Raw genomic sequence first — 14,087 nt, forward strand, 5'->3', positions numbered from 1 at the left:
ATACTGGAGAACTGGAAAAAAAAAAGAATAAAAAAGGGGAGGGAGACATAATGATTACTAAGAAGGAGAAGCTGACCTCTAGGAAAATTCCAAAGGATTTGAGAACCCATCGTGCTGGAAAAAGAAATATTAAAGATATAAACAGAGTAGAAGCTTATAACATTTGCAGCTGTGGAATGACAGGTTTTTTTTCTTCTTCTATAATACATAGAGTCATCCAACAAGACTGAGTAAAAATAGTTTCAAGTTAAACCAAAAACAACAACAAACAAACAAAACCTTCATCTAACACACAAGTTGGGTCATGATATTAGTCAATAAGTAATGCAATGCAACTCTTAGCTTTAAAATAGGGATCAGAAAAATTTACAGAAGATAAGGCTGTATTCTGCCCTCAGTATTTTATTATTAGACTTCTGTGCTGCCCATCTCACCAAGGCAATAATAATATCACAGCAATATGCCGCTGAAACCAGTTACTGGGAAATACAGAAGCAGCTATTTTGTTTATGAGTCACTTGTGAGCATTGTAGTAGAGGCATTGTATAATACAGGTGATAATCATCATGAAAGGAACGTATCAAATTTTACTTCATGAGTTATTTTCAACTTTCGAACCTCAAAAATTCAACTTGTATAGATTCCAGGATAGTTTCATAAGTAGAGATCTGCACAGCTTTGTGACTTTACAAAAGGAGGAGACCCTTTTGGGAAAAAAAACACAGCCTGATGTAGTAAGCATCGGGATCCCCAAACCAGCAGAGATCAATGTATTAATCTACTAGAAAGTAAAACTTCCTAACATATATTAGTCCTTTGTTGCAGCTCTTCATTTGAAGTCTCAATGTACATGTGTTTTAGAAAATTAAAACGGAAAATGGGAAAGGTTTCTTCTTTTTAGTCCACTTTGCTAATTAATACGTCAAAGATCGTAAAGAAGAATTCATCAGCTTTTCTCCACTACTGCATCATTTTAAAGAGCTGTGTCAGCAGAGACTTTAGCAGACAGTCAATACATATTAAGATGAGTTCCAAGCATTAAATAATAAGAAAGAACCATATGAAAAATGAAAATAAAGCAAATAGCTAGAGGCTAATGGAATCCCATTTGTGACTTTGCATAAAAGGGAGGAAAGGGCAGCATTTTTCCAATACAAACAATAGCTTGTATAAAAATCCTTCCAATCTATGCTATTATAACCACCATAACAAATGTATATTTATAGCAAGTTAAATTAAGATAGGCATTGTTGCCAAATCTGATTTGAAACCTGGCTTATTGGAACACACTCGGCAGAAAAGCCGTGAGAAGCAGAGAGTTTGAGTGTTTCTGAAATTACACAGGAACTCTGGTGTAGCTGCATCCCATTGGATGTATTGTCTAAAGTGTAAAAGACTGGGAATGGATGCTTATGGGAAAAAATAAATATTTTGTTTACTCTGTCACTTATTTCATTGTGTTTTTTACATTCATTTGGTGGTCAAGATTAAACTGTTCCCCTGATATTCTATCAGGCTACTATAGTGGGGCAGATTTATTAAATTTATATGCCGCCCACCTCATTCTGCAAAGCGATTTGTTGGAGCTATAAATCTTCTTGACCAGATCTGCTGACATACCAGCTCCATTTCCTCTCTCTAGTATCTGGGAGTTCATTACACTTTTTGTATAGGGAGAAATGGGAAATAGGATCATTCTGGCAAAACCACCCCATTTGTCTCTGCTGTTTCTCTCCCAAGCTAATTGGCCAGTGGGTAACTTTATAACTTTAAAAATTAACTCTTGGCTTTACTAAGGATCTATTTCTGGTTGTATATAACCTTTAAAAGCTGTCATAGAAGTTATTTTTTAGCTTGAAGTCAAATCTTGGCCAAGCCAAGAAACCAGCAACTGCTGTTTAGTCCACCTTCCTTTTCTTTACACAATAGCAATAGCTAGTTCAGAATTCAGAATCTCTGTGGGGGTTTTGTTTTCCTTGAGTGTTGTGTTAAAAACAGTGCTAAATTAGAACTTGCGAAAAAGAAGAGCTAGCCTTTTGCTTATAACCTGGGATGATGAAATGGCAAAATTGAGATAGCAGTGGAGTAGTCTAAAGCAAGAGGTGAGAGATAGGAACAATAGCATTTTTCATTTCTGTCTGCTTGTATGTTTCTCAATCTTGCCTATACATCCATCTATGTTTATTATCATACGCCTCTAAAGACCATAGCTGGACTCTGGTTGAGGTTTGCCTGTAATAGTGTAAAAGAGACCCAGGGCCTCACCCACAGACCGGGTATGGAAATTGGATATGAGAGCTTGTTTGGTTTGAAAACAATTCCTTGCCAACGATTATGACTGCAGTGGGCCTCATTCCAATATGGATTGACAGGAAGGGCTCCCATTTATTTTTTGGCAAACAAAATGCAGCTGCTATGTTTGCAAACCGCCTCCTGAGTTGCAGGGCACAATTTCCAACTGATGAGTCACTTTTTGGAAAGATTTTCAGCTTGAGATTTAGCAGTGGTTTCAGAGAGGAGGATGAAAGACAAGACCAGGTGAGACTTTCAGTTTCAAATAGAAAAATAATCTTTTGTACACTGAAGGCAAAGAACTACAGGGTAGGAGAAATTAAAAAGATTACATTCTTCTACCATAGAAATGAAAATTGCTGTATGCCAAAAGGATTGAGTAAAAGCATCTCACTAAAAATGTCAGTGATACAGTGCAGTTACTTTGTTTAAATAAAGCTTTATTATACACAATATATCATCACCATGATTATTAAAGCAGACAATGTCGCCTTCATTTTTTAATTTCGCAAAACATATAACAAAGTTTGTTCAAAATGGTTGATTTCCACATATCCTTTAAAAGAAGGATATGGTTTCTAAGCTAAATAGAAAAGGCATTAAAATATTTATCTATGAGATTTTCACTGTGGTATTAATAATCTAAAGCTTTTTACTCCAAGAGAAATTAAATAGTTTTCTAAACTTGTGCTAGAATACACTGAATTTAGTTTCTACTTATATGTAGAACTCCCCCTCCCCCCAGATATAAGATATTCTGTTTATGGGAACAACTTAGGCCATGTTATTAGTTAGAATTCGATAGATAATAATTAAAGATTTTCACATTTGTAATACCGTGTTTCCCCAAAAATAAGTCCTATCCCAAAAATAAGCCCTAGCTTGATTTTACATATGCACCCAGTATAAGCCCTACCCCCCAAAATAAGCCCTAGTTAAGATCCTGCCCACTCCATTGCATCTGATTGCATGGGGTGGGGCAAGGTACATGGTAAAATCAACCTAGGGTGGGGATTGGGGGTGGAGCTGCTTACCCTGCAGCCAGGCCTTGCACACTTTGACGCCTGCCTCACCTTGCTGGCCCACCTCTTCTGCAGCCACTTGGTGCCACTTATGCGCGTCGCTCCCAGCCTCCGTTTTGCCGTCAGAGGCCTTTCAGGAAAGGCCTCTGCAGCCAATAAAAGAGCTCCAGATTGATGTGCGCAATCCGTTGCCCCCTGGCCTCCGTTTTGCCATCAGAGGCACCATCAGAGCTCGTTTCTCGGCTGCAGAGGCCTTTCCTGACAGTGAAACGAGACCAGATCTTATTTTTGGAGAAACACAGTATTTTGGGATAAATGAAGTAAGCAACTTTTATTCTATTATTCTGTCAGAACGATTTGGAGTTCTAGAGAAGGAAATCTAAAGAGTTTTCAACATTTATAACAGTCATTCCATAATTCAACTAGGAATATCTTCCAAAATTATGCTACAATAGCTAAGGCAGAATAGGACCTTATATAAGGCTTTCAAATACTTTCCCCTAGCCAAAGCAGTATTTACAGTGATCCAGAATTCCTTTACAAAATGTGGGTCAAGAGCAATTGAAGCTTTGGGTCACAAAATTTTAATCATATTCTTTCAGTCTAGAACTTGAAACAACACATAACCATCACATTTAAAAAAGAAAAAGATTTTAAAATTCATTTATTCAAAAAAAATCTATTTTTTCAGATCAGATGGAAATCCATTGGGTGATAGCTGCTGTGAAGTAAGGTTACCCAATGTTTTATTTAGAAACTGACCTATGCTTGGAACTGAGTTTCTGAAGCAAAGAATTGGGGCTGAATCTGGAAAAGGAATCAAGTTTATGTAATGTGACACAAATTTATACAATACTGACAGATTGCCACACAATACTGGCATGTTATCTAATCTAGGAATGTCAAAATAAAGATGAGTTTGGAAATCCAGGAAAAACTATATTCTATATAGCTGGAATGAACTATACCAATCAGCTGACTCATATTGACAAATGAAAACATTAACGTAATACACTAAAATAACCCCCCCAAAAAAGCAATGAGCTCCTAACAAAACTCCCTACCACTATCACCATGATTTTCCTTTCCTCCCTAGACTCCATTTAACAGGTTTTTTTTCTAACTGTTTACTTGGCACATGATTGTTTTTAATTAAAAAGCCATACTACTGCTGCTTTTGCAAATCATTCAATTTTTAGTCAATATCCTAGAAACAAAAAAAAGCTTAATTATAGATTGGAGATTCATCCTGGATAGGATTTAAGTGACTCTCTATTTCATATATTTTATATAATATTTTAATTGCAAAATATGGTAAAACTATGGGAGGGGGGGGAAATCTTACCTAGTTTCTGAGCAGTCAATAAGGCAACTTTACTTTCATCTGCCACTAGAGAAAAGGAAGGAAAAGAAAGTGCAGATTTAAATCTAAATGAAGAAACCATACACCATTAGTACACCCTAGACCAGCGGTCTCCAACCTTAGCGACTTTAAGCCTGGCGGACTTCAACTCCCAGAATTCCCCAGCCAGCAAAGCTTCTGGGAGTTGAAGTCCGCCAGGCTTAAAGTCGCCAAGGTTGGAGACCCCTGCCCTAGACTATATTCCAAAGCAGATGCGCTTCTGTTTGCAAAGTTTTTATTTTTGGTGTCTAATTCATCAATAAACATAAAATAGCAACAGATTTAAAACCCTAATTAAATTAAAGTTAAAAATAGGCATGGATTTTTCAAGTATTTTTTGAGCAAAGATGATATTTCAATCATACCACGTATTTTCCCAGCCAATTTCAGTGGAAAGCAAGTCGGATTTCTTTACAGAAGTAACTCCAATAGACAAAAATGGAAGCGTGATAAAATGTATTTGCGATATAATACAGCGGTTCCCAACCTTTCCGGCTTGATGAATCTTGGGGGGGGGGAAGGGGATAGTTTCGTGTGAGTGCCAGTGCCCACTGCTCACGCAACTGGAGCTTTGCATGTGAGTGCAAGCGTGAGCACCTGCCAATCACACAAGTAGAGCTGTCCATGCCTGTACGGTTGCTCATTGCTCATGCAATTTGGTTCTGAATGGGCTGCAGTCTGGTATTGGGCCATGGCCAATATGATATATATTGAAGTATAATATATTTCAATCTTAAATGTAAACCCCACCCCCAAATTATTCATGTTTTTGCCAATAGCATTTTTAGTCAAATTGGGCATTATGTTTCTCTTAATCTTATACCTGATTTTTTTTGTTATTTAGCCACAACTGGGAGTACTATTCATATTCAATCCTTGAAAACTCCTGTGGACCCAATCAGAATTGAATGCCCCTTCTCCTACAAATGCTTTCTATTCACATTTGGAGGAAGGCTTCCATTGGCAAGAAATTCTAGAGCAATTCAACAGGGAAAACCCACTGTCTCCAAACAGTTTTGATGCCATTAACATGGAAATAGTTAATATTCAAGTAAAAATGTGAGCAGAGATTGGTTTAAATCTATTTTTTGCATGATCAGTCAAACCTCTAAAATATGCCACCAGTAGGCATCCCCAAACAAAAAGCTTTGAGTATGAAAAATTTGGCAAACCAAGATACATTCATTACTTTCAAGGTGGCTCCCTACATTGCCCCCCCTTCTCTCTCTCTCATTCACAGTTTGTTCTTTTTGCAGAGAGAGGTTGGAAAACTAAGTTTTTATGAGCTCTAATATAATAGATCTGGACAATAGAAAAACTATCCACTCCCTTCCCAAATATCTCAGTAAAATTCGAAATATTTTCTATCTTTATAAAGCGTACCAAAAACACTTCACAGAGAGCAAATTAATCAACTAAGGTCATGCTTTTCCCAAAACTTCCATGCTTTTAAGGATCTAAATAAATTACTTTCCCTGATCTAAACGTATTTTAGTCAGGGGAAAAAAATCAGTTGCTAGCTTTCCAGATGGATATTATCCTTACACAGGCCTTTCCGCATAACAAAGATATAGTGCCATCAATTAATTTAAAGTCAATGATTGTGCCAATAACATTACTTCAGTTACTCTTATTTCTGCATTGCAGTGTTTCCACATCTAAGGATGTTGGATAGTAAGAGAGAACATGTCAAATCATGGCTCAAATGCATCCTTTGCAAACATTTTAGCTGTTTTATTGTTAATGGAAACTCTTTCATGGAATGCTAATGTTATTTTATCTAAAAAAATGAACTCATTTTGAAGACCTCAACAAAATTGACAGATAAAATTCTTACATACAAGAAGACCAAAAGCTTCTATTATTTCAAGCTAAGTTGGATAGATGAAATTGGTGAATGTTTGTTTCAACTGCTCTTATGAACATCAGGGCCAGTGTCAAGCTATGAGTCGATAGCCTGGTACATTAAATGAATCATCATTAGAATAAACCATGCCTAGACGTTCAGGAGTCTTGAACTTGAGCTTACATGTATTCTGTGTGATTATGCAGGATGAATAGCAACTACTATTTGATACTGTATTGCATACTTCTTTCCTTCCCCTCTCTTCACAATAGCACTCAAGGAATTACTTATTCTGTAGTCACTGGAATAGCTATTATATTCTTTTTAAAGTACAAAACAAGGTTATCCAAATGCTATATGTATGACTGAAAAGTAACATTTTCTCTCTCTCTCTGTCAAATCTCCTGAATAGAGTTAAATGTCTTTGGATCTAAGTACCTGCAAATCTTTTTCCAAACCATCTAAAATAATATATCAGCCCTCGGCAGAAATCTATTCTGAAACAGGTAATAAAGAGTTGGGGATAAAATTCTTTATTCCAGGGGCATACAGCAAAATCAAAATGTAGACAAGTCTTCACAATGTTATAATTCATAACACTATATTTTGCTGGGACTATTTCACTTCCTCACACAGTATTGTTATTATCAGGACAATACAAACTTTCTTTTTTCCTTAATAACACCTCTGCTTTTCATTCCTAAGTAATGCACAACTAATGAAAGCTAGCATACAGCTTCCTTTACACTTTTGTTGCTGCATGTCTTTCTCATACACTAAATGAAGCAGATTAATCCTCTCACAATGAAATACCGCAAAACATTAATAATCCACATTCTAATGTAATCCGTAATAGCCATTATCGCTTCCACTCAGTTTCCAGGTCATAATGATCCGCATTCTATTATAGAAAAGTTACCAGGAAAGACTGTCCTTAGTAGAGAATCACAGAATGGAAGCAACCTTGGAAATAATCTGTCCAGTATAGGACAGATTACCTCAGCATCCCTGGCAAATAGACATCCATTGAGGCTCTGCTTAAAGACCTCCCATGAAAAAGCTTCCACCACATTTCAGGCTACTCTGATCTATTGTTAAGCAGCTCTTATCATTAGGAAACATTTCTCATATCTAAGCAAAAACTACTTCCTTTCAGCTTAAAACATTTGTAGGCAGAAACTCTAAACTGAAGATTGAACAGAGGTTGGAGAAGGATACTACAAAGAACAAAAAGGGGCTCTTATTCTGTATACAGTCTATATTCAAGAGCAAATATGGCAAAAGGATATATCATCATCCTTTGCGATCGACAAACACCATCTTGCATGATCAAATGCAGCATCTGAGTCCAACTGGCCTCCATTTATTCTGCTTTGCCATCCTTGCTTCGAACTTCCATGCAGATGCTTGCCATCTGTGTTAAAGTGAAGGTGATGCAGGCAATAATGTGGGGTGCTGCTTGTAGGACATGACCATATCACTGTAGGTGTTTCACCCACATCTTCTCAAATATTGGTGCAATGCCCATTTGCTTACGTGCTGAGTCATTGCTGACATGATCAAGAAAAGGAACACTTAATGACCAACGAAGCATGCACATCTCCATGGCATGTACAGAGCTCTCAATGCACTGAAAGTTATTGCATGTACCATTGTTTTATACAACTTTTATTTTAGATAGATTGGTGTGCATTGATTCCAGAGTACTCCAGTGATCTTTGATCAAATTCAAATTCAAATCTTTATTGTCAGTGCACAACATATGTACACTGAGATTGGTTGAGCTCCCTCAGAGCACCCCCACACCCCCACAACATAATACAACACACAGTGAAGGCAGAAAATCCCTAATCCAATAAATCATATTAACAAAACATCCGGTCCTATTGCACCAGTGTGGACATGTTACACATTGTGCCGGCCCTGTAGTCCATCATACTACGTAGTTATGATGTTATTTCTCATTCAGGAATCTGACAGCCCACCGATAAAAACTATTCTTCAGCCTGTTTGTACGGCTGGCTATACTTCTATATCTCCTTCCCAATGGTAGGAGGGTAAAGAAGTGATGACCAGGGTGAGAGTCATCCCTGAGAATTTTCCTCACTCTTCTAAGGCAGCGAGCCATAGTGATCTCATCTAATGGTATCAGGGGACACCTCACGATGTTTTGTGCTGTGCTCACCACCCTCTGTAATGATTTTCTATCCGCGGCTGTCAGACCAGCATGCCATATCTTGATGCAATAAGCGAGGACACTTTCTATTATGGACCAGTAAAAGTAAAAGTAAAAGGAGGTCATCAGTTGTTGTACTAATGATGAAGTGCATGCAAGAGTGAACAAAGCAAAAGGATACATAGCAAACAATAAAATAAGCATAGGATTATTCAACTCCTTTTATTGTTTAGTATTGTTTAAATGTGTCGCACTAACACACTTAATTTTGAACAGCAGGATGCTTGAGTAAAATTTTATCTGGAAGTACATATTGAACTTGAATGAGTACAAGCCCCCAAAGCCATATGAATTGCATCTGAGTGTCCTGAAAGTAATTTCTAATAGTCTTGCCAAATTTTATGTTTGTCTTAACTGAGATTTCAGATAATTGGAGGAGGATCATTGTTTTTATTCAGAAGAGTGGGAAAAGGAAGAGATAGAGATATCCATGAGATAGAGACCAGACCATATGATACTGAAACCATAAAGAAGCTAATCTGTCAGCACTTTAAAACAATATATGAATTACCAGAAGTCAGTAAATATTTGCCAAGAATATATGTTGCCAGACTAAATTTCATTTCCTTACTAAACTGGAGAAATGCTGTGGAACTGTCTTGATTTTAGCGAAGCATTTGACAGAATACCCAAGGACAGTGTTGGGGAACCTTTTTGGCACCAAGTGCTGAAATGGGAGAATGTGCATGTGGGAGCACTGGAAACTAGAAGAGCAGCTCCCCATCATGCATGTGCACGCCAGGAAGCTAAACTTCCAGTTTCTGGCATGCATGTCACCTGGTCTTCCGGTTTTTGGCGAAGACCAGCTGGCTGGCATGCATGTGCATGCAGGAAACCAGAAGGTCAGCTCCCTGGTGCGCGTATGCGCACCAGGGAGCTGCTCTTCCAGTTTCCGATGCTCCCGCTTGCGCAAAGAATGGCTGGCCAGCACACCGGAACCCAGGAGACCAACTTGTGATGGCTGATGTGCCCAGAGAGATGGCTCTGTGTGCCACTTCCGGCACAAATGCCATAGGTTCGCCATTACTACCCTAGGACTTTATATCTGATAGGCAGTTAAATGGTGGGTTGACATGACAATAGTATAGTTGGTTTGAAAACTGTATTCAAAGAATGCTCATCAACATTTTTTCATCAAATAAGAGAGCCACAAAGTTCAGACTTGTCCTCTTCAACGTTTTTATTAATGACTTGAATAAAGAGATGGACTGAATGCTTATCAAATTTGCAGATGACACAAAATTAGTAGTTAATACCCTGGAAGTCAGAAATAAAATTAAGTGATTGTGATATATTAGACAAATGGGCTGAAAATAATAGGATGAAAATTAAGAGAGACGAATGCAAAATCCTTCACTTTGGAAAAAGAAATCAAATGCAGGTATAACTTATTCCAAAAACAGTCCATTTGCTATCTGGAATTATAGCTAATCTCAAGATGAAAATCAATAAGCAAGAGTCCTAGCTTCTAAAAAGGCAAATGCCATTTTTGCTCGCTGTATTTTCTCCATATCCTACCCCATTTGTGTTCATACCAACTTGAGAAAAAACATGACTGATGGGGTCAGAAATAAGTCCTATGGCAGGGGTGTCAAAGTCACATTGTCACACGACATATCGGGACCTTTTTTCCCTTCACTAAAATGGGTGTGGGCATGGTCAGTGCATGATGCATGCACATGGGCCGGGAGTTTGACAGCCCTGTCCTAAAGGAAAAGATGTTGGAAATTGGGTATATTTATATTTATATATTTGAGAAAAGATTCAGTTGAGAAGCAATAGAATAGAATAGCTCTTTTTAGGAGCTTAGAAGTATGCCATAGAGAAATTCAAAGTCGTTCCTTATCAACCCAGAATGAAAAATGAAATACTATCTGAATGTTAGGGGAAAATATGGTGCAATCTACCATGGGAAATGGTGTGCATCTTAAAACAAAGCTTGATGTACCCAAACTGAGATTGGGCACTAGAGCCTAACTGGATACTTTAAACTCTATGATTTTAACATTTTATGAACAGTAGCCAAAGCACTATTGAGCCCTATTTTGCATTACATTAAAGATATTTATATTTTGACTTACCCTATTATTAGATCCATGGCTTATAGTTTAAATACTATGCAGGTTATAAATAAATACTGTGTTTTTGAGTCGTTTTCTTAAACAATTTACTCACAATAGGATTCCAGCATAGACTGCCATTGTCCCTCTTTCCAGAAAGCAGTAAATATGTTCCCTAGCCTCATCAACAACTTAATCTCTAACAACCCTCATGCATTTGACAAGAATTCCTTTTCACAGCAGATTCAAATGCATTTGCCCCTGGAATTGCAGGCAAAATAAGAGGAATATCTCTATATACCTAAAGCAAATGACAAAGGCTAGTAGTCCAATTACGATTAAGCATGCTTAAAGTTGTATGTGTAAGAGAGAAAAAAATAGGCAAAAATACAAAATGCCTGCTTTGCTTGGGTTAGTCATTACTGGGAAAGGTAACACTAGGATAGTTTGCTTCTCTATGACTTTGAATTCTTTAGAGTAGAATCCAGTTGATTTCCTTTGGATTTGTCATGTGTGACAAATTAATTTCTATCTCTCTAAATTTATGAGGAAGGTCAGGCAACTAAATACATCTGTATTTATATGTAACTTTAATAAAATAAATAAATACATGTGATGATTCATAACTCTTACTTTGGCTATACTTTGGCTAAAAGTTATAAAACTATGGTAATATGCAAGCTCTACAATATATTAGGTTAGCAATATAAAATTCAGTCTAGGCACTAGAATTAAACTGACTCCAACTGAATCAAGTAGAGAATAGATTAGAAATAGTGACCTGCTTTTAATTAAAATGGGCATAGAATTATTAAATATTTATTCCTTAAGAATTCCATCCTACATGATGATTCCATATTTGCCAAATATCCAAAGACAAGAGAGATTTCATAAAACAAATATACTTTTATGGAGTTTGGTAATTCTCGGAGAGAGAAATGCAACTAATCTTTCTCTGATTTGTTTTGATCCAAGATATTTCTGCAGAAGTTGTTTAGTCTAAGTTGAATAAGGTGAGAAGAATCAATTCAGGAAAAAATGGCAGCCGTGTTCTCAATGAAAGACATGAGCTCCCATTTCTATAGTATGCAATTCTCAAAATGAGCAGTTTAGTAGTTATGTAGAAACAGAAAATGCAACAAAAATGCTAGTAATTTTAAGATGAAAGGGATTCTATGCATAACTTACAATATAAGAAATACAAGCTATAATCACTATTGGTGCAATCCTCTGCATTTCCACTCAGAAATAAATCTACCAAGGCAGAGGGACTTATTCCCAGTTAAATGTTGAATGCCTTTGAAATCAGTTTGTTCAGGGTCAGGACTCTTGACTTTAAAAAAATTGATCTAATGTCTGAGAACTGGGTCTTTATATTCATTACATTTTTGTACTTTCATCATTTTCAAGGTGGTTTACAACAAAACATCAAAGATTATAGAAAATCAGAAAGAACAGTTAAATGAGCAGAGTAGCAGTAAGAAACCAGTAAAACCTTTTAAGCATTAAAAGCTTGAAAAACATACTTTTAAAACAGTAATGCCTTTCTGGAAACATTTCTATAATATTTCCATTCATCAGATTTCTATGGAACTACATCTGTTAAAATGAAGTAACACTGCTTCAGAATATATTCATCTCTGCAAATGTAGGATTGGCACTATTTCTTACTTTTTGCCAATATAATTGTATAATTTGGGATGATGTTCTTTAAAACAGATAGTGGATGAAATTTGATCAAGTGTAAGATTCATGTTGCCAGCAAAATCAGGAGGAAAAAAGAGGGGGATATCAAGTCTCCAAAACCACAAGTTGCTACACTATCAATTCATCTCATGATTACTATGTACATAAAGAGGATCTCATTTTCCCTTGAAAGGTAATCTTTTTAAAAACATGTTTAAGATCAGTAATTCTATGAAGTGGCCTGTAACCAGAATAAGTCCTGTGGTATTTCTTTGACATTTCCTTAACATTTGCTCATATGAAACATTTTCACCATCCTCTCATGTTACCCCATTTCCTTTGAAGTGTATGGAGCTTTTCAGTTAGGCCAAATTGAAGCAGCCCACTGGGTTCCTTCAGAATATTTCACTACTTTAAATCCTGTACGTTGTTCCTCATTTAAAGCGAAATCTTCCTTTCCCTCTTTACATGATTCCAAAGCTCATCCCTAGGGGGCTGTTAGACGTTTATGTTCCTGGCATTCCTGCTTTTGTGACACAACTTCCTTTTTCTAGGCTGATATTCCCCTTCCACTAACAGAGTCCTGATATCTGGACAATTCAACAAGCACCTGATAACAAAGAACTATGCCCTGAAAAATGAAAAAACAGTGATATTTCTTCATCAGTTTGCTTTGCAACAGAAAATGTTTGGGATAACATCTGATGAGCTTCCCAGAGTTATTTTGGAGTTGACCATCATCAAATTGAATTAAGAATACAAAAAAAAAAGATTAAAAAGAAATATTGGACGCTTTTTCAAATCCTTAAAAGTTTTAGATTTCACATTCAACTTCTCCCCCCCCCCACAAAAGTGTAATATTTAATCACCTGACTTTTTAATAATAGAAGTCAAATACAAGTATCATTTTTTTGGCTAAAATCTATGGGGCATGTTAATCAAGGTCAGGTTTATCACATTTAGGAATGTAACATTTTATTTTTATACAGTGCAGTATCTAACTTCTCAACTGAGCTGAACAATCTTCACAGCAAAAGTGAAAAGAAAGGGCAAAAAATGGTTAAAACACAAAATATATAACTAATGAATAATTTTCCATTGAGTGAAAGAATCAAACTTTGATACAAAATACACCCATGCATGTCACAAGATAGAAATATAGCACTATTTTCCTACTTTAACATTATAAGGTATTTTATACAAATTGATGCACAGCAAAATCGTTGTATGTTGATAATATTCAATTCCCTGTGTAGCTGCAAGCTAAAACTAATAGGGCTTTCGTTCTTTTGAATATTGTTTCCTTTCTGTAGGTAGGAAGACTTTTTACAAAGCCCAAATAGGCTTTGTATACGTATGTTTATGGAAGAGGGTAAGTAACATTAATATAAATAATAAAATAATAAAATGTTAGGTTTTTTAAAAAAGTATTTGTCTCTTGTTATGCTTGGGAAAAATTCATTTTTCATGCAGCTGGAGAAAAGCACTGATGCTCACGTGATTGGTTAATGCATTTTAGTGCATAATGTGGCAATTATTGCCT

At 36.4% G+C, this 14,087-nt stretch overlaps 1 protein-coding gene across 3 annotated transcripts in view; it reads right to left on the bottom strand.

Annotated features, from left to right (window-relative positions):
• Positions 1-14,087, bottom strand: part of PARD3B (par-3 family cell polarity regulator beta) — a 603,755-nt gene that overhangs the window by 297,815 nt on the left and 291,853 nt on the right. For 2 of the 3 annotated variants that reach the window (XM_058186671.1, XM_058186683.1), the window contains exon 16: positions 4,660-4,704. The exons of the other annotated variant lie outside the window; for it this stretch is intronic. In XM_058186671.1, coding sequence (XP_058042654.1) covers positions 4,660-4,704 — 45 coding nt within the window. The remainder of the gene's footprint in view (positions 1-4,659; positions 4,705-14,087) is intronic. 3 annotated transcript variants of the gene reach the window in all.

This window comes from Ahaetulla prasina, chromosome 1, assembly GCF_028640845.1.
Source record: "Ahaetulla prasina isolate Xishuangbanna chromosome 1, ASM2864084v1, whole genome shotgun sequence".
NCBI lineage: Eukaryota > Metazoa > Chordata > Lepidosauria > Squamata > Colubridae > Ahaetulla > Ahaetulla prasina.